The 23,258-nt window shown below is 38.6% G+C and overlaps 1 protein-coding gene across 2 annotated transcripts in view; it reads right to left on the bottom strand.

Annotated features, from left to right (window-relative positions):
- Positions 1-12,700: 12,700 nt before the first annotated feature.
- Positions 12,701-23,258, bottom strand: part of SHPRH (SNF2 histone linker PHD RING helicase) — a 48,677-nt gene continuing 38,119 nt past the window's right edge. For both annotated transcript variants that reach the window (XM_059841738.1, XM_059841739.1), the window contains exons 25-30: positions 21,462-21,650; positions 17,904-17,996; positions 17,276-17,362; positions 16,650-16,828; positions 14,666-14,746; positions 12,701-13,451 (exon numbers count right to left, since the gene is read on the bottom strand). In XM_059841738.1, coding sequence (XP_059697721.1) covers positions 13,355-13,451; positions 14,666-14,746; positions 16,650-16,828; positions 17,276-17,362; positions 17,904-17,996; positions 21,462-21,650 — 726 coding nt within the window. In that variant the 3' untranslated portion in view covers positions 12,701-13,354. The remainder of the gene's footprint in view (positions 13,452-14,665; positions 14,747-16,649; positions 16,829-17,275; positions 17,363-17,903; positions 17,997-21,461; positions 21,651-23,258) is intronic.

Genomic DNA, 23,258 nt, shown 5'->3' with positions numbered 1-23,258 from the left:
ATCCACAATTTCCTTAACAGAGGACGTCACATTAATTCATAGAGATGCAAACATTTCCTATGCCAATGTCTTCTTAACAAGAACAACAAAAGTCTTCTGAGTAAAAACTGAACAGGAAACCAAGCCTACTCTATGCTCCAGTATTAGTAATACCACAGGTTCCTCTTCTGGAGCCTTACCAAGGGGCCTTACAGGCACAGGACAGAGTTAAGGTTGAGATCAGCAGCAGATCAAGGCATGGCTCAGTTGCCAAGGGGCTCTGGAATTCAAATTTGTGAACCAGTATGGCAACCTGGAGAATGGTTAAGGAATTAAGGAAAAAAAAAAAACAAAATCCCCAAATCTCATAAATGCAATCCAAGGTGTTTATTTTAAGTTTCATTAGTGCTGCTAAACATAAATTCTGGAGAACTGGAGACTGGCTGGTGGAGATCCAGAATATTTATGTGGAGCTGAAGCACCTCTTCCCTCACCTCTCTATCGAGCATACCGTGTCTCCAGAAAAAAAAGGCAGGAATGGAAAAGAACATCCTTTATTTTTGCTGTCAGATGTAGGACCCTTCTGCTCAGACCTCAGAAATCAGTGCAAGGAACAAATCCTAATGTGGAGTTTGTACTGGGGCACGTGTAGCTTGCTTTGCAGGTTCTTGTTTGCAATAACTCTCTTGGTGCTGAAGGCAGCATGCACTGCTTACACAGCAGCTTCCAAAGGCTGACCTGGGTACAATTGTAGATCCTGAGTGACTGGGAGGTACTGACACCTTTGGATGGGGTAGGGAAGAGTGGAATGTTTATCACCAAAGAGGCTTTCCTGCCCCTCAGAGTGAAAAGGGAATTTTGATGAACTGCCCAGTAAGGCTGCTGGAACCAGAAGGCTTTGGAGGTGTCTGCTCTGACATCAAATGATGGCTTGACAGGACTCCACACCAGTGTGCAACAGGCCTGAAGGTTCCCTTTTCCCATGCACAGCTCACTCTGATTTACAGCTGCACTGGCAGCAGAGCAACCACAGCTGAGTGCCAGAGGAGCTGATCTGAAGCACCAGAGCAGTGACCCACAGACACTGCCACAGAAGACCATAGTAATCTCCTCCTGTTGGCAATGGAGAGAGCAGACCTCAAGCTGAAATATGATCTGATAGAGGAAGGTCCACTTGTGTCTTCCCCTTCCTTTAGTGTACATATGAACTCTCTGGGAAAAGTAACAAGGAAATACTGAGCAGTAATTGCAATAGTAGACAGGCAATATTCAGCTTGGCTTTGCTCTAACAGCAAATCCAGTTGGTGATGTGGAAGAGATGATCTCCAGCCACACGAGCTGTTAACTTGAATGTGACATCCTCTGGGGCTCAGCTCCTAACAAAGAGAAGCCATGCTGGTAGAGCTGCTGAAAACAGCACTAAAAAGAAGTACTGAACTTCCCCCTCTGGTAAACGAGGGACAGAAATCCAGCAACACCTCTGGTTCAAGGCTGGGGCTAAGATCCCAAGAAGGTGATCATGCCAGGGAACATTTTAATTATATTGGCCAGGGTGAAAAAACCCTGATGCCTTCTATCCAACCTTTGGAATTATTTGTACAACCTCTGGTATTTTGCAAAATGAAGGGAAGATCATTTCTTGTGTTTGCAGAGTTTGCAAAGGGAGAGCTCCAGCTCTCTGTTTACCACTGAGTCACCAGCTTAACATCAACTTGACCAATCCACATGAAGCTGCAGCCAGTGACTTCCACCTCGGCAGCAGCAGCTCCCTCTCACTGCCAGCTAACCCCTGGCACAGAGCTCTGCAAATGCTCTTCCCACACTGCAGACAGAAAGTCCCTGCTAGTTTAGAACCAGTTCTTACTGTAACTGGAGCAGCTTATGATGGCTTCTATGTATTAATTGTCATCCAAATTGCCTCAGTAGCTATTTGTTTTAACTTCACATGCTGGAGTGTGAGCTGCAGGATGTAGAAAAAAAAGGCTAAATAAATTTCTGCTTTGAATGGATGATTTGTATCTAAGAAGGGGTTCAACTGAGAAACAAAAATGCAACCATATGTTGTATCTAACTCAGAAAGTCTGATGCACAGGGGAAGTGCATCTAAAATACAGATTTTCCTTTCTAAATAGTCAACATCTTCATCCTCAATTTTTATAGCAGTTCACTTACTGTTCTCTTGGAACAGAGTCTGAGCCTGTAATTATCAAATGATGCATACCCTGGCTCAGGGCAGACTGAGGCTGGAACTCCCAAGGGATGGGAGACAATTGCTCAGCACCCATTACAGTTTCACTGACACTTAGAAGAATTAGTGCACTTAGAAATTGCAAGACACAGGAAATTCTCAAGCTGACTCCAGGAATCCATGGAGGCTAAATTTAATCTTCTTGAATGTAGGTTTTCCTGCAGAACAGAAGGGGGGCAGATGCTGCCCTAGAGAGCTCAAATATTTTTCTTGGAAGAAACCCTATGCTCCTGTGAAATAGTTAGCAGGGGTCTGATCTGTCTCTCCTTTCTGTAAACATCCCAGTGTTTACAGCAACATCACAATGTTAAGTATTACTGTACCAAATCCACATGTCCCAAGTCATGAAAAACTTCATAGAAGGCAACAGGAATTTGTCTCTGGATAAGGCAAGCTGCAGCTTGCTCTAGATGGATGTAACCAGAGCCAAAGTTTACTCTCAGTTGCACTGGCACAAGCACGACAAAACTCCATAAAGCTCCAGATTTACAGTGGACTGACTGACAGCAAGACATGTCCCTAGATACTGAAACATACCCAAAGGAATCAACTTATTTGAACATCTCATTGGAAATGGCCAGTAGCACACCTTGCCTTTTGATCTTGCACTCCAGCTGTCACTTCTGTTTGGCTTTTAACTGTTGGAAGTCCAGATTTCCCCTTTCCCTTTGCCATATGAATGCCTAAAAATTTTTGTTCTACTAACACACCATCTTCCTTATTCAAGATACCATGGATAGCTAAGCAAAGGAAAACTAGATGTAGCAATAATTTCTTATTGTGTGTGCTAGAAAGAAAAAGTTTCTCCCCTCAGGCATTACCCATGCACTCCCACTTTGCTTATTGCAGTTCTCCATCACACATCCCCATTCCCATTCTTCCTGGAGGAGGATTACAGGTCCCAGTCATGCATTCACAATTCCTTCAGACAGGGGCTCTCTGCAGAGGTCTGTGGAATTGACACAGGGACTGTCCTGGGCAATATCAGCCAGGAGGGATTCAGGAGCCAGATTTGGACTCAGCCTTCAGTCACATGCCACAGGTAATACATCCTCACCTGCCCAAAGCCGGAGGGGCTTTCCTTCTCCTTCCCAGCCCAACCTCAATATGAAATGGATGTTTTCAGGGTGATTCCAGTGAAATCCCACCTTTCCTTTCTGATCCTGTACATCACATTACAATATTTGGAGCAGAAGGGATCTCTCTCTCCAGCAAGGTGTAAGCGTACTTCATTAGCGCGAGTGCTGGTACAGGTGATGCCATAAAGTGCTCCCACCATAACACTCTGAAATGAAAGCCTGCATCTCACCCACACCAGCTGCTGAATCAACCAGACTCCACTGTGGACTTTCTGTGCAATCATCTTTTAACAACTGCACCCCAAAGAGCCTTGGTGCCTTCCTCTTACACTCTTCACACTTTGCTGTTTGTTTGTTCCAAAGTGTAACAGATGTATAAAAGCCTGGATCAATGGCTGCAGTGGTTTAGATGGATGTACTGCCTTTTTGATAGGAAAACTTTATCTCCTGCCTGTTTACACCTAAGTACTTCAGTATATCAGGTCATAACATGCTCTGGTCTGTTAATAGTTGAGGTGTTTTTCCCAAGGTCACACTTTGTTCCAAATAATGGCTAGAACTGACACCTCTTGAGGAAGACTGCCTGGCTGCTCAGTGCAGGACAGCTGTCTAAAGCTGTCAGCCGAGTGTGGGGGACATGGAAGACAATCCTGCTCTGCCTGCACACAACGCTCAGTAGCAGGGAGTGTTGCAAGGAACCCAGCAATTCACAAGAGCCTCTGTGGAGCTGCATCAATAGACAATAAATACCACAGAAAGAGCAGGAACAGGATCCCCTTGTGTGCCAGCAGGCACCGTGCACGACAGCTTGTGCTGAATGGCTCCAACAGCAGCGTGCCAGCAGCCCCGGGCATGCAGGCAGCCCAGGAGCAGCACCGTGCCAGTGCTGGCTGCCCCTGGCCCAGGTGGGTGAGCCTGCTCCCCCCACAGAATGGGGAGGCTGCGGCTCCATCTCCACTCCGCTGCCATCTGGCTTTGGGCAAGTCCCTCCACCACCCTCATGTCCTTTGCAGCTTCTGTGCAGTGTGGTGGCAGGTTGTCCCTCCCTGTGTATCTGCTCCACAGACCATTTAACTCCACAGAAAATATCCTATTATGATTTGTACTTTGGATTAGATCCCACTTGTGCAGTGCCAGGAAAAAATAAGGCCCTGCTGCAGCACTGTCTTAAAACTCAGTTAAGATACCTTTTTTAATATAATTTCTCATGCTTTATCAAGAAGTTTGGTTTTATGAAATGTGTCAGTTATTTTCTTTATTCTTTACGTTCTACCTAGGTATAACTAAGTGCACTTTTTTTTATATTTTATTAAATTTTGAAAAATCTTAAAAGGAATTATAAACAGTAATACATGAACTGCAATATACCAAAGGGCCAAAGAGGTCTCCTAATTATACCACTCTCTTAAAAATAGTTTGTGTATATTGGGATTGACCAGGACTGATTTACAGTTCTAGGAAGGAAAATATGATACAACTGATCCAACAGATACCTTTATCGAGGAGATGTCACAGGCTTGGTCTCCATGGAGCAGGAGACTGTAATGAAGATTTGCTGTAGGGAAGAATGAGCTGTTCCAGAAGTCAGCAGTTTTGGAGCTGGCTTCAACCAACCACATTGGTTGGAAAGAATAATTATGGACCCCTGTGCTTCTACACATTGTATAATTGTAATTGCAGTGTTGAATAACAATTATTTACATATTTGCAGAGCATTCCTATCAACTGATACTATTTAACAAGTAACATCTATCAGGCAATTCAGTTACACACTGAGGAATAGGAGCACAAATGATTAAGCACTGTCTCTCAGAAGGGGCACCAGCTATTCTTCCACAGACCAGGAAGATGGAAAGAAAAGGTAATGAATGTTACATCAGTCAGTATTATTTCAGTAGCGGGTTAATTTAAGACAAAAATTGATGTTCAAAAAGGCTTTGAAATAGCTACAAAGCTACAGAGACACTATGATGTAATTTTGAGAGCAAACTCTGAGTGCAAAAGAAAGGCTATTGATGGGAATGTTAACTTAGTCAGAGACCAAGAGAACACAAGGTTGTACATTTATCCATACCTGATAATTTTCAAATAAAAATTTAGCTTTGCTACTTTCTAAATAAATTATTTCATTTAAACTACAATAGTTGTATAAAAAAAGGAAACACAGAGGTAATCAAAATACTCTTTCCTTGGCTTATCATCCAGGAATTTCAGTTTTGGAACATAACTGAACACTGTTCTTTTCTCTCCTGTGGGTTGGTTTCTGAAAGTCACTAACTTGCTGCTGCAAAAGCTGATTAGTTTCAGTGTTCTCTTACTTGAACAATTAAATTGCAGGACATGAAATTGCTTGCAAATTCCTGGGAAAATATCTGTTAATATGTAGTTATATGAAATAAAACTTTTTCTATCAAAATGCGTGTAATTACAGATTTAAGTCCAGGGTGGTGGCTTTGGACTTCAAAACCTCTCCATAGAATCAAGAGCCCCAAAAAATGCCCAAAAGGGGTCCTGTGCCCAACAACAGATTTCCTGAAGTGTGGAGCGAGTGGAAACTTAAATACTACTCCGAAAACCTTTCCTCTCTATTTTAGAATCAAATCCCCCAGGACAGGGTTGGACACCCCTCTCTACCATTCCCTCACTCTCATTTGTCCTCTGTTACAGCAGCAGCAGCTGTAAGTAAGCAGAAGTAAAACCTCCCTCACCTCATTTGCTTTGGTGTTTCATGCCCTCTAATTCTATTCTAGAGGTTTTTAATAAGAGCTGTAAACGATTCAGGGGCACTCACCTTTGTTAAGAACAAGTAACAGAAAAGAAATACACGCTCCACAGGGAAAAAGGAAAAGCCCTGCTGAACAGTGGTAGCTTGTTGATGAACGAAGCGTCTGTTAAGAATTCTAGAAACTTTAGAAGAAATCTATGCTTACAAGATGTTTGAAGATTACAGTATACAAAAGGAGAGATTCCCCAGAAATATCCATGGCATGTCCCTCACTTGACACAGTTGGCTCAAACCTCTGGCAAGATTTCTCAGCACTCGTTTCCCTGCACAAGAGGACTGGGCTGGGCTAACTGCCTCTCATCCCCACTGCAAACATTCTCAAGGTGCAGAATTTCCCAAGTGGTAATTACAAAGTTCACTGTCTTACCCTTTCAGAGACACTTGTTAATTTACAGCAGAAGTGATTATTTACCTTGCCTCTATTAAACAAAACTTGCCTGTTTGGTTCAGGGAGGTTAATCTATAAAAGTATATATTACAAGTTTGAACCACTATCCTTCACAAATCCACAGCAAACTTTTCACCGGGGAATCTTATGACTTAGGTGCACATTAAAACATGTATCCCAGGGGCTAAAACTTTTTAATACTAACACTTGTTCAAGCACTGCAAAGCCCTGTGTGTTCAGAGCCCAAGAACTTTCAGTAAGAAAGTGACTAATATCTCAGATCTGGAACACAAAAATGTACCACTGCATTTAGATGAACATTTAGCTCCAATGAATAGGCTATACTTGCAATCTTTCACCCTTTGTTTATTCATTGCTCATATCAGTGACTCATTCCTCCCACAGAAAAATCAGCAGAAGGGCACTCAGAGGAACATTTTACAAGTATTTCTCATTTGTCCCCCTCAAACTCCTCCAACTCCATCTAGTGCAGATTCCACCTCCCCTGCAGCACGTGCAACAGCAGTAGATATGAATGGAACACCTGGTCTCAGATATCCTGTCCATCTCTTTTCTGTCTGGTGGTGAAGTGCTCTGGGCTTTCTACCTCTGTGACAGGAATTGTAGGATAGAATGTCTTTTAACCAGATGTGCTTACAAGTCTAACAACTGGAGCAGCAGTTACCTGGTATAATCATGTCCCCAACTCCTATGTTACTGCACTTAGACTTTGTAGAAGACTAGAAGAGAAACAACACATTTCAATAATACTAGGTATAATAAATATAACTGAGGTTAGACTAGAAGTTTTTAGTTTTTCCTAGGTCTTCCCTCATGTCCTTCTTGTAAACTGGAAGAACATTAACCAGCTTCCAGTCAGCAGGGACCTTCCCAGACCTTTGGTAGATGATCAAGAGGGGTCCTTCCATATCATACACCAGCTTCTTCAGAATGCTGGGATGAACACCATTAGGCTCCATGGACTTGTGAACACTCAGCCAGTACAGGCAGTCCCTTACAATTTCAGCATTCATGAATGGAAAGTCATTGTTCTCACACTTGTGAGCTTCCATCTCAGGAGACTCCAAGAGTGGCAGGCCAAAATTCCATCAAGGTAACAAGAAAGGCAGTCTAGATTTTCTTCCTTAAACAAATGACATAGTCAAGAGAAAGTCTGACAAATGAAGATCATCTGTTAGCATAAAGAAGTGACAATTCATGGCAACATAATATGAATCCCATTAGCTCACTTGCTCCCACAGGATAGAAGGAAAAGCAGCAAAAAACTTCCCACAACTATCTAAGCCTACAACAACAATTTACATTTTGAGACACCCCACAAGCAATCAGACCTTACACTTGGTAAAATTTAGAAAGATAGCAACCTTCACAACAGGTAGAAACTATCAAACCAAGAGATGTTATATCACGGAAACAACACCACCCGTTCCTCAACTGATAAAATTTGGTTGGTGTCCAGTTCAATGAATGGGGCTGGGCACTTGCTTGTGTAAGCTCTCTAAACACACAAAACAAAGGAACTTGGAAGTTAGCCCTGGAAGACTGGTGTCTTGTACACAGAAAAAAGCCAAAGCAGAGGTTTACAGGTATCTCACAATCCAATTGTCTCAGAATTATTCCAGTACTTAGAAAGCCTATGTCATCTACACCAGGTGACTTAATTCCTTACCAACATTTGAAAGCTACAATTTCAACTACCTGTCCTCTTTACACTATGTATGACTGTAGAATACAGAGTGCCTACTTGGGACTTGAATCCAATACTACAGTGAAATAGTAGTTCCCTATTCCTTCCTCCTTCTCTAAAGAAAAGAAATCAGTGGATACACTATGGTTTGTGACAGTGGCTCGGGTGCACTTTATGAATTCCAAAACTATAGACTTGGCAACTAAAAACTTGTAAGCCTCATTTCTTACTCAGGAAGTAGATTATTGGGGTCTTTTTTGTGTGTCAGTTGTACAATACAAAACCAGATATACAAAAGTTAAAATACTGAAATTCAGTATCTGATCCTACCGTGGTGAAGAATAGGGGCAAACAAAAATATAACAGTACAAAAAAGAATTTATACCAGGCCACTGTTGCAGCATATGCTGCAGTTGAGATGGCCACAGCACACAGAGTATCATCCTACAATTTCAGAAAGCTTCAACCCATATAGAGTAAACCTTACCACTTCAGAAGGCTTGAAGCATCTGCTCATACAGAGTAACATCACATCACCAGGCTGGAAGCATCTACTTTTCTTGTTGTTTAGCCCAACCTTTTACACCCCTCACATTCATGCATGGCACCTGAGTGTCCTCTGTTCCCTTTGGTGGTTGGTCAGGGCACCTGGGCACTCCAGGTCTCACTGCCTTCAATGCTGCTCACCTGCTGCTTACAGCTGTGGCCCATTGGGGATGAGGCTTGGCCACAGCCCCACTCCCAATTACCACAAACTGTGTGCCTACAGGCTACAATTCTCTTTAGCTCAGATACTTTTCCTGTGATATAGTAAGCTAATTTGACTGTAGCCATTTTATGGATTATAACTATTTTACTCTACTTCCACTGACCAAACACAAACATTCTTTGTAACAAACTGAGCAAGCTGGGGGTGGGTGGAGGGTGGGTTGAGATGACCGACACAGTAAAAGAGAAAAACACAGGCAGTGGGAGAGACAGATGTCTTGCAACTTATTTTTTTCTCCATTATGAAATCCATTTAATCTACATTTATAGCATATAATCTTGTAAAGATCTCACTTGTTTCAGGCAACCAACAAAGGAAGGAAAAAAGCACAGGCACAGTGGCTTTTTAACTCACCTTTCAGTCTAGAGAAAAGCACAGCATAAGGATTTTAAGCAGTAAGTCTTTAGATTTCACTTCAGAAATGGGCTTTATTTACAGCTAGACCAACCCCTAGATTTCTAGGTTTTCCTTAGAAACTCATCTGATTGCTTACCTTGGGAGAGCAATAAATTTCAAGGTTAATTTTTTCTTACACCAGTCAATGCAAGATTGACCAATACAGACCTTTTTCCCTTCAAAATAACCGAACCACAGTTTCAACTGAACAAATAAAGCTGTGACTCCTGAAAGAGCTAATGCTCAGTCATAAGGACTGCAAAAATGGATGGAAAGAGGACAGCACTGTTTGTGTCAGAAGAGACAATGGTAGGGAGCTGTTAGCTGATCCCCAGCTAGAGTCCAGACAGAATTTTACAAGAGGATTTATGTCTAATTATGGGTTTAACCAGACACAATTATTTTTTATCTCTGTAGGATCCCACTCACAGATAACTCTAATACATCTGCACACACTGGCAGATGTGTGGTTTGGAAGGCCTGTCTCACAAAAAGCATCATCAACTCTGTCCAGTTCTAAATATGAAACTTGAATAAGGAAGAGAAGACTGAGGTAAATATTCTTCTGTGGTACCTGACCTGAAATATGCTACAATGAAAATTGTCGTATATCCTGGACTTTCATTAGTATATTAAAAATTACTTAACAGGTTAAGATGTAAACCTATTCCTGGCACAGGCTGATTTAGAGAGCAAGGGGGAATCTTAACTTACAAATTCTCTTTAAGATCCACAGTGACATTCACAGAGCTCAATTTAACAAAACAAGTTTAACACCTCAGTTTCCAAGATGATCATATTGTGTGGTTCAAGGAAGTTCACTATTTGCATCAAGCTTTCACAGATACCAAAATGACAGCTCTGTTGTACAAGGCACTGACCTTTATATACAGTGAGAAAACCTGTCCCAAAATCCTCACCAACTACAATTAAAAAAACTCTTAACATCCTTTGTTATTGAAATGAAAGATTAAAAGTCAGCACTGAGGTCTTTGGAAAGAGGTGAAGCCTCATTTTTCACAGGACTGGCTTCACCGGGTAAGTAATACTGTTAACCTGGATCATATTTACATGTTTTAGCAGAAGAACACATGAGAATCTGGTACATGCCTCTGGTAGGTCCACACAAATGTTATGCAAACACTGCAGGCAGTATTTGTAAGTTTCTGTCTTCAGTGGAAAATCCCATTTCTATGAGTATACTGGAAGTCTTAGGATAGGGCAGACTTTGTTCTCAGCTAAGATACTGTCTTTCAAAAGTGTTTTGATAGAGAGCAAAACCATGACAGTACCATGAAAACAAGCTTATTGTGCTTTGATAAGAGAAAAGCACTGCAGATGTACAGGCTACACCCTTAGCAGGAAAAAAAAAAAGAAAAAAAAAAATCATTTCATGAGAAGTCTCTTAAGATGTCTGAAAGAAAAACCTTTGTCAAAGATACTAAATAATGCAAGAAATGGAAAAAAGTATTAAACTTGGTCTCTGTATTTGATATTATGTAAAACTTGAAGAATTCATTTTACTACTGACACTGACTATATATTCTGATGGTTCAACCCTCCAATTTCAAGAGGTGCTTTAACATGACTCATGCCAGATTTAATGTAATATATCCAGAGCTCTAGGCGCTGTTGCTCCAGGGCAGTCAGGAGAGCACCTAGAACCAGATTTTCTGGCATTCTATGCTGTTATATGGGTACAAAACAAGGTAAGCCAGGACTAAAGACTCATGCAGTGCTTGATAAGAAGCTATGCTTTTGGTTAGGAATTCAGAAGCCACATATTTATAAATAAACAATGAAACCATCATATTTATATAAATAAGCCTGATGCCTTAAGATGTTAGCCTTTCTATTTTTTAAATCCTGTACTGCATTAGTGCATAACTCTAAACTCCATATAAAGTGTTAACTACTGTCTTCACATTTTGGTCAGACAAAGCAGTTCCTCTAGGCCTAAAACTCAAGGACACCCTACAGCCTTGGGCCCGAAAAATATAAAGAAAAGTGAATTGGGGTTGTGTGGATTGGGGGAATATGACTTCACTACCTGAAGCTCTAATTGGAGCATTAACCCCCTGATTTGCAAGTAGATGAAACGTATCTGTCTGGAAAACTCATGACCATCGTCCCCAGCCTTGGGGAGGCTTTGTCTGCCCTTAATGTACCTGAAGGCCCTTAATCAAATACATCCACTTTTTATCCTTTTAAATTTGGCCTGTTTCTGGGTAAGCCTGAAAAAGGCATCAAGCCAAAAACATGAAGAGGTTGGGAAACCCCTCTTAACTGACATTTTTCAGTTTGCCTTTCTGTCTTCACATTCATTGACAACTATTCTTCCCACGTCTAGTTAATTAAAATGGGAGCTATGAATGTAAAAACTATGTGCTTCCACAGTTTGTAGCACAGTTACATCATTTCTCAGAGTGAATAGCAGCTTCTTGTGCAGTCACATTGTGTCATATAATATCTAAATTATCTGAAGTTGATGAGGAAATTGGAATGTTGCTGTCCTCAGAGTTCCTGAAGTGTCTGTACAGCATGATCTCCAGTACACTGTAAAATAATTTAGGCTGGAAGGGATCCATGGAGGTCATCTGGTCCAACACACCACACATAGCAGGATCAACTTCAAAGGTGGATCAGGTTGCTTAGGGTTATTTGAGTTCCCAGTATGTTCAAGGATGGAGATGTCACAGTTTCTGTGTAAACTGCTTGATCAATCTTACCTAAAGAAGACCCCACCATCTATTCCATTTCTCTTGCTGCAAACTGAGGGAAGTATCCTGTTGCTTATGCAGACACATTTTCCCACTTGCTGGCAAATGGGTTAACACCAACTGCACAACTGAGCTTGCTTTTGTAATGCCTTCAGAAATTAATGTTATATAAATGCACATCCATACCCAATGCCAAAAGGCTTAAAATTTATTGTGCCTACCTTCAGCAGTCTGAAAATTAGCCTAGATTTCTTTTCCAAACTATCTACTGTCAACAAGGATGGGGTAGAGTGTTCTTGCATATCTAAAGGTGAAGCTTCACAAGAGTTCCATTTCTCTCCACACTTTTTCTAACTTAGACCAGGCACCTAATAACTAGCCTGCCTACCATAATTTCATATTTAAATTGCTTTAAAGGGAAAGAACTAGAAAAAAGATCAGGGTGAGACAATGCACAGAGACACCAAATAATTACGAAGTGATCAGCAGTGTAACCAATTAAGTTTTGAAAATTCTGTAGCAAATGCTTTTCTTGTTTTTTCAAACAGAGCACTAACTTAGTCACAGCTTCAAGTGAAAAAATGTACAGCAAGTTCAAGTCTTTAACTGATCATCAGACCAACACACATACAAAAAGCATAATTTAATTATCATCTTTTTGCCATGAGTAAGCATTAACAATGAAATATTTAACTGTCAAAAGTCTTTATGAATATCTAAAGACCTAATACAAATATCCAAACTATTAGTAAACATTTGTAATTTGAAGTGTTAACAATAAGACATTTAATAACTCTGCATTAAATCTAACAAGCCTTTTCTAGAAGAATATTAATTTACAATCATTCTTTCTAACAACTCTTTGTACAATAAAAAAAATTAGATTTGTACTTTTTTGCTTCCCTTTCCCACCCAACCACCCACACAGTTTTGTTCTCAGACTGAGCTAATAGCCAATCAAGCCTGATGGTAAAAATCCTCTCAACCAAGGGTCCAAGATCTTGGTTTCAGCATCAAGCTCAAATTCTCTTTGGGAAAAAAAAAAAAATCCATATTTGTATAATGTGCAAAGTGCAACTTTTATCCAGTGCCATCAGAAGTGTGTGCTGCTATGAACATCACCAAAGAAGAAATCAGTAAAAATTAAGACTTCTCAATTTCCAATTGCTCTCTTACGGACAAATGTTAGATGATGTCTACAGGAAGGACAGATCAGGTGGATTTTATTCTGGTGCTTACTGGGTCAGGTACTTTCCAATTTCATTAGGTCAAACCAATGTTTTTACTCAAGTTCTTCAGTTTCCTCTGTAAAAAGGTCAGCCAAATCTGCCACTGTCAACACTGAGGCTTCTGACTGTTTCATGGAAGAGCTCGTGTGGCTGTGGGAAAAAATTGCATGTGGGCATCAGAGAAAGAATCTGTGTAAGAAATGAGCTGTGTGCACTGAAGACAGAGCACGCAGTTCAGAGTCAACACCTGCTCAGCTTTGCAGCTCAGCAGGAAAGCACAACTTCTGTCCAGGAAACACATCCACTCATCAGCTACTGCTCCTGCACATTCTAAGTAAGATGAAAAGTCCATCTACTGTCCCCAATGTGGTCAACACCAAACACTGCAAAGGCAGTAGAACATGGGATAATCCACCTTGACCTCTTAACATTTAAAAGATTTGCTTGAGCTTCCAAGCATGAGGTTTAATATCACTTTGAAAACATTAGCCCTCATGGGATCATTCAACCACTGTACATTTATCCAAATTTTATGTGCAAAAGTAGTGCTACTTCACAGATAAGGAGAATAAAATCATTCTTGAGGAGCTAAAACTGAAATCTTCCCTAACTACAGCCAAAGATGTGCATGTTATTTTTAGTTTCATTATCTGTAACAGGGAAAATTTCCTTAAACTAAGGCCTCCTCCTAGATTTGTCATGTGTATACCATCTGGTTAAAAGGTACAAACCTCTTACACTGTCTGCATAAGGAATGTAAATAGCATTTTTGGTCCAATCCATCACTGCTTATAGATTTTAGAAAGATAAACCACAGTGAGAACTGCTTTCTGTGACTGCACACCAGCCTCATGCATGACTTAGCATCTGGGCAACGCTTGCATGGACTGTGAAGCCAAGAAGTGTGACACAGCACTGTCAGATGAGGTTTGTAGGATTAAAAATATAAAATAACAAAAGAAAGAACCCATGTCCTATGTTAGAGTTTATAACATATTGTTGCTCTAGTGGCAGACTTAGTGCTACTCCATCAATTACCACGTTTTTATACCAATGAACATAGGTAAACTGAAAAGATAAATCATACCATAATACATAATTTATTACTTGGGCTTTTATGAAATAAAATACACAAAACATAACCAAAGTATTTTCCAGAGAATTAAAATACCTTAAGCTGCAAGTTGCTGGAATCAGGTTAAAACTTTTTAAGTCCTAAAACTGTTCTGCCAATCAAAACAGTTTAAAGAACAGTTAAAATTTATATATAAGATGTTCATTCCTAACCACAATAAAAGTATGGTAGAGAACCACCTTTTCATTTTCAGTGCAATAATGACATTTTAAAAAAATTCAACACATACCTTCTATCTACAGTTTTCAGCATAGTCTGCATTCTCTCTTCTATTGTTGCTTTTATCAGGAACCTATGAACAATCGTAGATCTGAATGTGTTTAAAAAAAAGAAAATGCAACCATAAGTGAGCAGAAGTTTTACTGTTACTGCCAAAGTTTATAACTATATTTTGTCTCATACTAATTCTATTAAAAGTATTGAAAATATGCCTCTGGTTTTTAAGAAATAAATGTTAGAAATGATTAGCAACTTCCACTGACATTTCAGAGTGCTTAGTGCTTCCCTGTAAACACACTTTCACTTTATCTGATCATACACTAAATGAATGTAAGCTGTATTAGCTAAAATCCTAATGTAGATACAGGGCAAAGATCTGCTTTTTGTGTCCTTACTAGAAACATTCCTCCAGAGCCCAATGAAAAAATAGTTTTGCCCACTGGTTATATACAATGTTCATACTTCATTGCCACAAATTATTCCAAGAGAAAAGAGCTCAATGTGATGGAAAATTAAACCTAAAACCCAGAGTTTTAATAATATTATTTTTGAAGACAGTAAAATATAACAATTTTTTTTAAAAGAAGTCAATAACTGTAGTCAGCAAACACTGGTAAACTATAAAACCCAAAACGTCAATAAACATACCACAAAATGAAAACTCCATTTATGAAATACATTTTCATTCCATTTATGAAATAAAATTTCAAAAAAGAAAGCAGTAATTTAGAGAAGTGACAGGCATCAGAAAGTGAAATGGAAAACAGTCAGAGCCAAAGATGAAAATGAGAAAGCACCCCATGCTCTCCAGTATAAACATTTTTCAAGGTAAGAACCCTTGAAAATGCTTAGATGGTTTTCAGGTTTTAGGTTGAAACTTTGGCAGGCAGCATTTCACAGAAGAATGCAGGGGGAATGCTTTTGGATTCACAGGCAAAGATCTACCCCCAAAAAAGAGAAGTAAATAAGAACTGAACTGGTAATAGTTGCACCAGTGACACTAAACAGGAGTATTCCCTAATGCTCAGAGTACTTGGAACACAGCCCTTTTTAAAAATAAGCCGAGCTGAAATCTTCATTCTTAAAAAGTACAATGTATTCTTGTACATTGAATTCTTGGTGGTTTTATTGCAAGGTTTTTGCTGCACCTTTCCTGCCAGCATCATGTAGAATTGCAGTGGGGGCTGCTGCAATCAATTTCCCTCACAGTTATAATTCTATGCCCTCACACTTAACTAAAAATCTTTACCAACACACATAAATATCCACCTTTTCATAAACATTTTTTCACATACATGCTCCTTCATGTCCTCCTCTCTCTTTGCTTTCATTTCCAGAACACAACCCCCACTATTATTCTACACTATTGTTATTCCAGAATTGACTGCAGCTATTTTTCTTCTCCATATACTGGGCTTTAAATGTTTTTTTAATAAAGTCAAAAGACCTTAGAAAAAACACATACATCTCATAGTTGAGAACAAACTTTCTCAAACCTTTTTCAAGTGTTCAGTACTACCTATGTCAGAGCAACAACACTGAAACAAACAAGAGACATGCAAAGTCATAAATTTCTTCAAAAAGACAGGGGTGAGAGCAGAGCTGTGATTTACAAACTTATCAGTTCTAACAAGAATGTGCTATAACTTTCTTTTTGTAAAAAAAACCTAACTAAAAAAAGCCCCAAAACAAGGAAACAAAAAAGCCCCAACGATTTATGCAGCTCCTAATCTGGAGCTAAGAATGACCTGTTAGAAAGAGGCTCTCAAGGAAAATCAGAAAGGCCATGCCTGAATGTAGCCATATATGACATAAATGATGAGTTGCTTGGACCTGCAAAGCTAAGACATTTCTGGACACTTTTGCAAGCAGAAGTCCAAAGTTAAAAACTAAGGCATCAATGGCACACATGAAATAGGGCAGCAGCTGAACAAGGTTTTTTCAGATCTATTCTGGACCATATCTAAACCCTTGAACACAATTTTAAATCTTACTTTGTTTGGCCAATACGATGTACTCTGCCAATAGCCTGTAGCTCATGTGCTGGATTCAGAATGGGCTCCACGAGCAGAACATGAGTTGCTTCGATGATGTTCAGTCCATTGGAACCAGTGTGAAGAGGCAGCAGCAAAATATTGATGTTGGGATCATATTTAAATGCAGACAGGTTTTCCTAAAAGGCAAACATCACAGAAGTGTGACAAAAGCTCCTCAATGCAGCGTGTGGGGGACAAGACTATATTTTCAATAAATTATGGCAGCTAATACAGGCTCCAGATCGACAATCTTTGCAGGTCTGTCATCCCAGAACAGATACGTGACAGTCTCTGGAAAGCATGAGCTTCTTGCAACACTGATCAGTGTGTCACATCCTTAACTTCCATGCCAATGCATCTTTCTCAAGAGCGAATGTACTGTTTATCTCCAAATGCTTTAAATTAGGACTTTTTGAGATTATAATTTTTAGAATTAATAAGTTGGAGATCAAAATTTCTGCCATACGAATTTGCTGCTTTTTTAGTTTCTGAAATGAAGCAACAAAGTAAAAAGGATCAGATTAACTTCTATGAACTATGATTTTCCCACTGAAAATAATTTAAGAAAAATATCCTTTATGTACCTGAAATTTACTAATTCCATTGATCTGAGAAAAAACCATGTTGTTGTCATACAAAGCTTTTGAAATTATATCCAACACATCTTGCCACTGTAAAAAAAAACAAAACAAAACCACACAACACAATAAAAGTAACTCAACATTACAAACAGCAATGACAACTAAAAAATTAGCTTCCCTAACAAAGAGTAGATTTAAAAACTTTTCAAACTGCTAGGATTTGCAATTCTTTTTAAAAAACTTGTGTGCTAGAAACCAAATCATTCAGAAAACTAAGTAAGATGGGTAATTAGAAAGATAACTTGAATAAAAGAGATTGGTAGCCATTGCAAAAACAGTTTTCAATGTATCAAAAACATCTGGACATCACATTTAAAATTATCTAGAATATCTACTGCTTCCATACAAATCTAAGTGTTTGCCCTTTAAAGAAACAAGCCCTCACATCTGCTGACTATGATCATTATTCTTGTTCCAGTTACAAGACTTGCCCTACAAATCCTCAAAACAATCAAGTGGTTGTACAGAGTGATTCAACATTTTGGTAGCTAAACTAGCTCCTGAAAAGATTATGAACGCTTTTAACTCAAAAGACACATGCAAAGACAAGACAGAAAATGGTGATTAATACCGTTGAGAAAACTAAGGACTTAGCCCCTGGATCTTTAAATTGAATTTTCTTCAGTGTTCGGACCACAGCTTCCACTTTGGTGGAGTGACTTCCCTTTGAAAAGTCAAAGAAGAGCATTAGTAAAGTAGGATAGTAAAAAACTCCTTCCACATTCATTGCTTTATTAAATGATGTTATATTAGGTCTCTTACACATCTTACACAAAGTTAACAATGATCAGCCTTGAGGAAGGGCAGGTTAAGTAGCACTGAACTACGCACTGCATTAGGGTCAAAAGTGTGTACCAGCATGAGCAGCACACGGAGGAATGAAGTGCCATGCACACACCCCCTCTAGTTCTGCAGGACACAAAACAGATGGCCCAAGCAGTGCAGTGGCACCAAATGTGCCCATTAGGCCTCCTGCAGTTTAACTTTGTGGCACAGTCTTTAGTGATACTTTCAAATGCACATTAAAATTTCCCTACCTTCACACTTTTGAAAATGGACCAAGAAAAAAACCTACCTGAATGCTATTTATGCTGCTTTTGTTTCTCATTCTGGCAACATCAAACTTATGTTCAGTACTATGAAACTTGTTAATTATATTTAAAACAGTATGAAAATTGTAAATATAATTAATTATTGAATTATGGTGAGCTGCAATGAAAACATCTTTCTATTCTGCATTCAGAAGTATTTCAGTGCTTAATGAATCCAATACTTTATTCTCTATCTTGTCCATTTTGATTTATGTCCTCTTCTCTTTCTCCTTAGGTCAGCAAGAGGATACAATGAGATGCAATTTTTTTTTCATCTTCTTCAGTATGTACTTTCTATTACATCAATTTTACCTCATGTCTTTTTTAAAGAAGCCTTTACTTTCTTATTACACACATATTCATTTCAAACTGTGCTAGATTCAGCAGGACAAATACTGTTTTATTTCTGTCTGCACCTGTCTTTTGAACATTGAATTAACTATGTTGGCTCACTACAATGACAGATCAAATTTACTGAAGTCATGCTGCGTGCAGAATTGGCTGGGAAGGATGTCAGCAGTCTCAGCACAAGCTGGGAACCAATGCTGGGCTGCTTAATCACTCACACATTAGGCAGCGAACATGTGAAAGACTTTCTGCAGACTGTTTTACCAAAGGCTGCAGTAAGCAGTGCCATTTTATACTCACAGTGATTCCAACTCTGCAATGTCACAGACAAAGAAACTAACCAGCTTTCTTCCACATCATTTCTGTTGCACCTGGTAGACACTGACTGTCCATCTGACTGTTTGCAAAGTCAGATGGACAATTAGAAATGCTTATGTTGGCAGGTCTGAAAGGATGACATTTTGCAGCCCTAAGGCTACTGCCTGCTAATCATAAACACCTACAGTTAGGAGATCTGAGACTAGCCTTTAGGACTTCCTACATAATTCCAGGGTCATTTATGGCTTTTCCAATACTATTCATCTCAGATTCAGTGATGACAATCCTGGCTAATATGTCCTAGTTGTCTTTTCCTCAGAGACTGTTTTTAGACCTCACCACAGGTTCTGTTTTTCCCTGCTATAAAAGATAGCAGCTTTAGCCACTTGTTGATTTTTCCATCTTTCAGATTGCCATGACCCAGGTGTCACAAAGGTGACTTCGGACAAGATCAGTAAGGGGAACTATGGTGCAGAAAAGAACAGCACAATGCTCAGAGTGGTCACAGTCTTTTTGCTCTATTTTTTAAACAAGATAGCTGTATAAAGTTCCTCATCCCTTTGTCTACATCATGTTAAATTATATTATACTTACTGAACTTACAAGTGACTAAAACTTTGGCTCACAGCACACACAAAGATCTCAATTTTGCCCTCTATGGAGAGATGAAATTGACAGAAAAACTCTTGTTTTTCAGTCTGTCTTAAAAAGGGGTACCCTATGCTTAACCCCTACACCATGAGTCTGTCATTTTGTTAAATCTTCAGATTACTATTTATAAAGAAATTGGCTAGATCAAATGAATTATGGAACAGTTAACATTAGAACCAAAACTACCCTCTAACAAACAATTTCTGTCTCAAATGACGGGCTGGCAACACCCACTGTAATACTGACCAGATACAGGAAGCTTTTACAAAACCAAAACATGCAGGGATGCCAGTAACCTCTCTCTCAGTATAAAATGCTTCCATTTACAGTAGTTCTTTTGCACCTAAGGCATTACCTTAAAATGGTTAGTGTCAGTAAAATAAAGAGTTAGAAAGAGAGAGGTAGTCAATACTTTAAGAGGGATTGAGAAAGACCAGATTAAAATATGAACACTGAATAAATCACGCTATTTTCATATCTGCTCTGAAAGATACTGATCTTAACATCAGTATTCTATAGAAACTATAGTAAGTTTGTTATTCTTTGTAAACTGTCCTTTGAAGGAATATAAAGTAGAAATTTTTAACAATGTTGCTTGTTTAGGTAGTAAATACAGTGAAGCTACAGTGTAAATTTTTAATTTTTCATTAACTAAGAATGAGCTTTGCTCAAGCAAATTTGCAGAAAATTCATATTTTTGGTTTATTTTTGCTTTGTTCAAAGTTTTTGATGCAGAAATACTTCAAGAAACACTACAGCTCTTTACACAGGATAGCAGATGACATGTTCTTTCGGTGTCTCTTATTTATGAAATTTGGTTATTCTGGTTATTTTTTAATGTAATTTATGAAACCTATTTGAAATTTTGTTAGAAACAGGGTGATATCTCTAAACTGTATATGGATGTAATATGTAAAAATCCCTGCATGAAGTTGTGCTCTAAGAAGAAGCACTTGAAAAATACAGCCTATTTACTCCCCCTGGTGCCACATACTGTCAACTACTTTAATAATTCAAGTTAGGAATCATCTACTTATAAAATAGAATTCCATTTGTCCAGGGAGGTTGAAATAACTATTGTGAATGTGGTAGCATAGTCTTCAATACAGGGTAGCAACCCTAGAAATTGTGCAAGGTTCAAAGAGACTTGCACAGATATGATGGAAGTCTGTCAGGACAACTAGTTATTATTTTTAACTACACTGATCAGATTAATATTATGAAAAGCATTACAATCATATTTGAATCCACCTCTATCATAATAGTATTTTAATAAAAGACAGCAGTATAATCTAAATCAAATAATAATCTAAATCAATGTATTTTTTTGTATTTTACCTTTGTGTTTTAGCCCAGAGTCCTCTATTTTTCCCACAACTGCACCAAACACAAGTTTTTGATTTCTACAAGACAATTCTACAAGACATTCATGCAGTGCAAACATGTACCTATGCACTACATATATGTCAGTATTGCTAAAGACTTGTGGAGATGCTGTCTCTTCAACCCCATGAAAACTCTCCTTTAGTAAAAAAAGCAGATGCAACACTGCAATCAAGACTGAATTCCTACATGTTTGTGTCTAGAGGTTTTGTCATTAGGACAAACTATTTATAAAACTATATAGTACAGTTGTCCACCTAAATGCAGTATGCTACAAAACACGACAAATACGCACTGCTAAAAGTTTGGGCCACAGAGCTCCTGCACAAACAACTCACCTTTACAGGAATATCATCCTCCTGATTTGCAGCTTCTGCAGTGAAGACATAAGATATTTCTTTATGAGATGTTGTCTGCCTGCAAATGGCACATTTAATTGAGCTGCGGCGGGTGCCAACGCTGTACTGCTGGATGATGATTGCTATGCACTCATTACAGAAACAGTGTCCACACGTCAGCACTGCCCACTATGCAGGAAACAAAAAAACCCAAACACAACACAGTTTCAGTTTTAGGCCAGTGCAAAAGAAAAACAGTGTACCAATCTATGATAAATTATATTTTAATAGAGAAATTACATTATTTTCATTATATATCAGATTAAAGAAGAATTTTACAATTGTTGCACTCTAGCTGCTAAAAAGCCTGAATTTTAAGGTCTTCCAGCATAGAGACATTCATGATCTAAAGGAAGTCTCTGAATTTATTGTTCATTGTACATTTTTTCAGTTTTGAACTTCAGGAAAGACATTACAATCTTCCATTTCTATGAAAGATGATTCTTAATGCCTTCTATGTAAATAGAGATTAAGTATCTACGTACTTTTTAAAAATCACAAAAATGTTTTTATTTTCCTTCTCTACAATTCTTTATCTGTGCATTCATACTAGATTGGTCTTATTTAATAACTGATTTAAAAAAATGCTTTATTTTTCCCTACTGGTAAGTCCAAGGCAGCATCTTTGGACTTACGAAGAAAGATTTTATGACAAGACTGAGACAGTGGCTCAATCTCTTTAATACAGAATGTATGTGAAACAAGATTGCATTGCAGAAGCTGTTCTCCCCTTGTGAGCCTATAGCATCTAGATGTCAGCTGGAGCCTCCCATAATAGAGAAGCAATTTGTAGACAAGTAGTTTTGACATTCAAAAGAGTATCTTTTGCTGTACCAGCCTGTTCTTCAGGCCATTCCAAGAGGAAAAACTAGAAGTTTTCATGGGACCAAGTAGCAAAGGGATTGACTAAACCACATGAAGCAGGTCTTTTAGGCTTTGTGAGGTTTTTTCAATTGTGCAGAAACAGAATGAGAAGTATTTAAAAAGTTCTCTGCAACATTAAAGCTGCTATCATCTAAAGAAGCAGTCTTGCCGTTAAGAAAAGATAAACAAAGTTAAGAGATTATTTTCCCTTTCAGTGAGCTCTTCCAGCTCTGAGATAAAGAATAATGGCAGTCAACAGGACTAACAGCTGTTTACACGTGTCTCTAATGCAAAGAGAAGCTAAACCTCCTTAAAATAGCTACCCTAAAAGGAAGAGACAATTCAGTTTTACCATAACGAGTCCTTTTATGTTTTTCCCTAATGCATGGTAAGTCAAGTTTAAAATATGGCTTTGAACTTTGTGATATAGATTTAAGTCTCACTTGAATTTCAACTCCTGCACTTCAGTAGGGAAAGAAATCCACATTGCCAGTATTTATTCTATTGGATTTTGCTACTGTTTGCATATGTAATACCCTCTTCTTTAGAAGAAAAAAATACTATTAATAAGAACTACCTACTTCCTCTTTCTGTTAGCTTATAAATGGGAAATAAATCTTTCTGCCAGAAGTATAACTTCATAAAGATTCATAAAACAATCATGAACTCACATTTTTGGAACACTTAATCAGATGTTGAAAGCTAAAAGAAGTAGAGGTGCTTGCATCTGAGAAAGATGTTATTTCAAGGGAGAGGCTGGCTGGTACTTTACAGAAACAGCTCATTTTCCCTGTTTCAATACAACATCCATTTAAAAAGACAATTTGACACACAACTGGCTCAGCTCCAGCTAAAGATGTTCTAGAAGTAAAA

This window comes from Haemorhous mexicanus, chromosome 3 (assembly GCF_027477595.1).
Source record: "Haemorhous mexicanus isolate bHaeMex1 chromosome 3, bHaeMex1.pri, whole genome shotgun sequence".
NCBI lineage: Eukaryota > Metazoa > Chordata > Aves > Passeriformes > Fringillidae > Haemorhous > Haemorhous mexicanus.
This window is presented reverse-complemented; position numbering and strand designations above follow the sequence as displayed.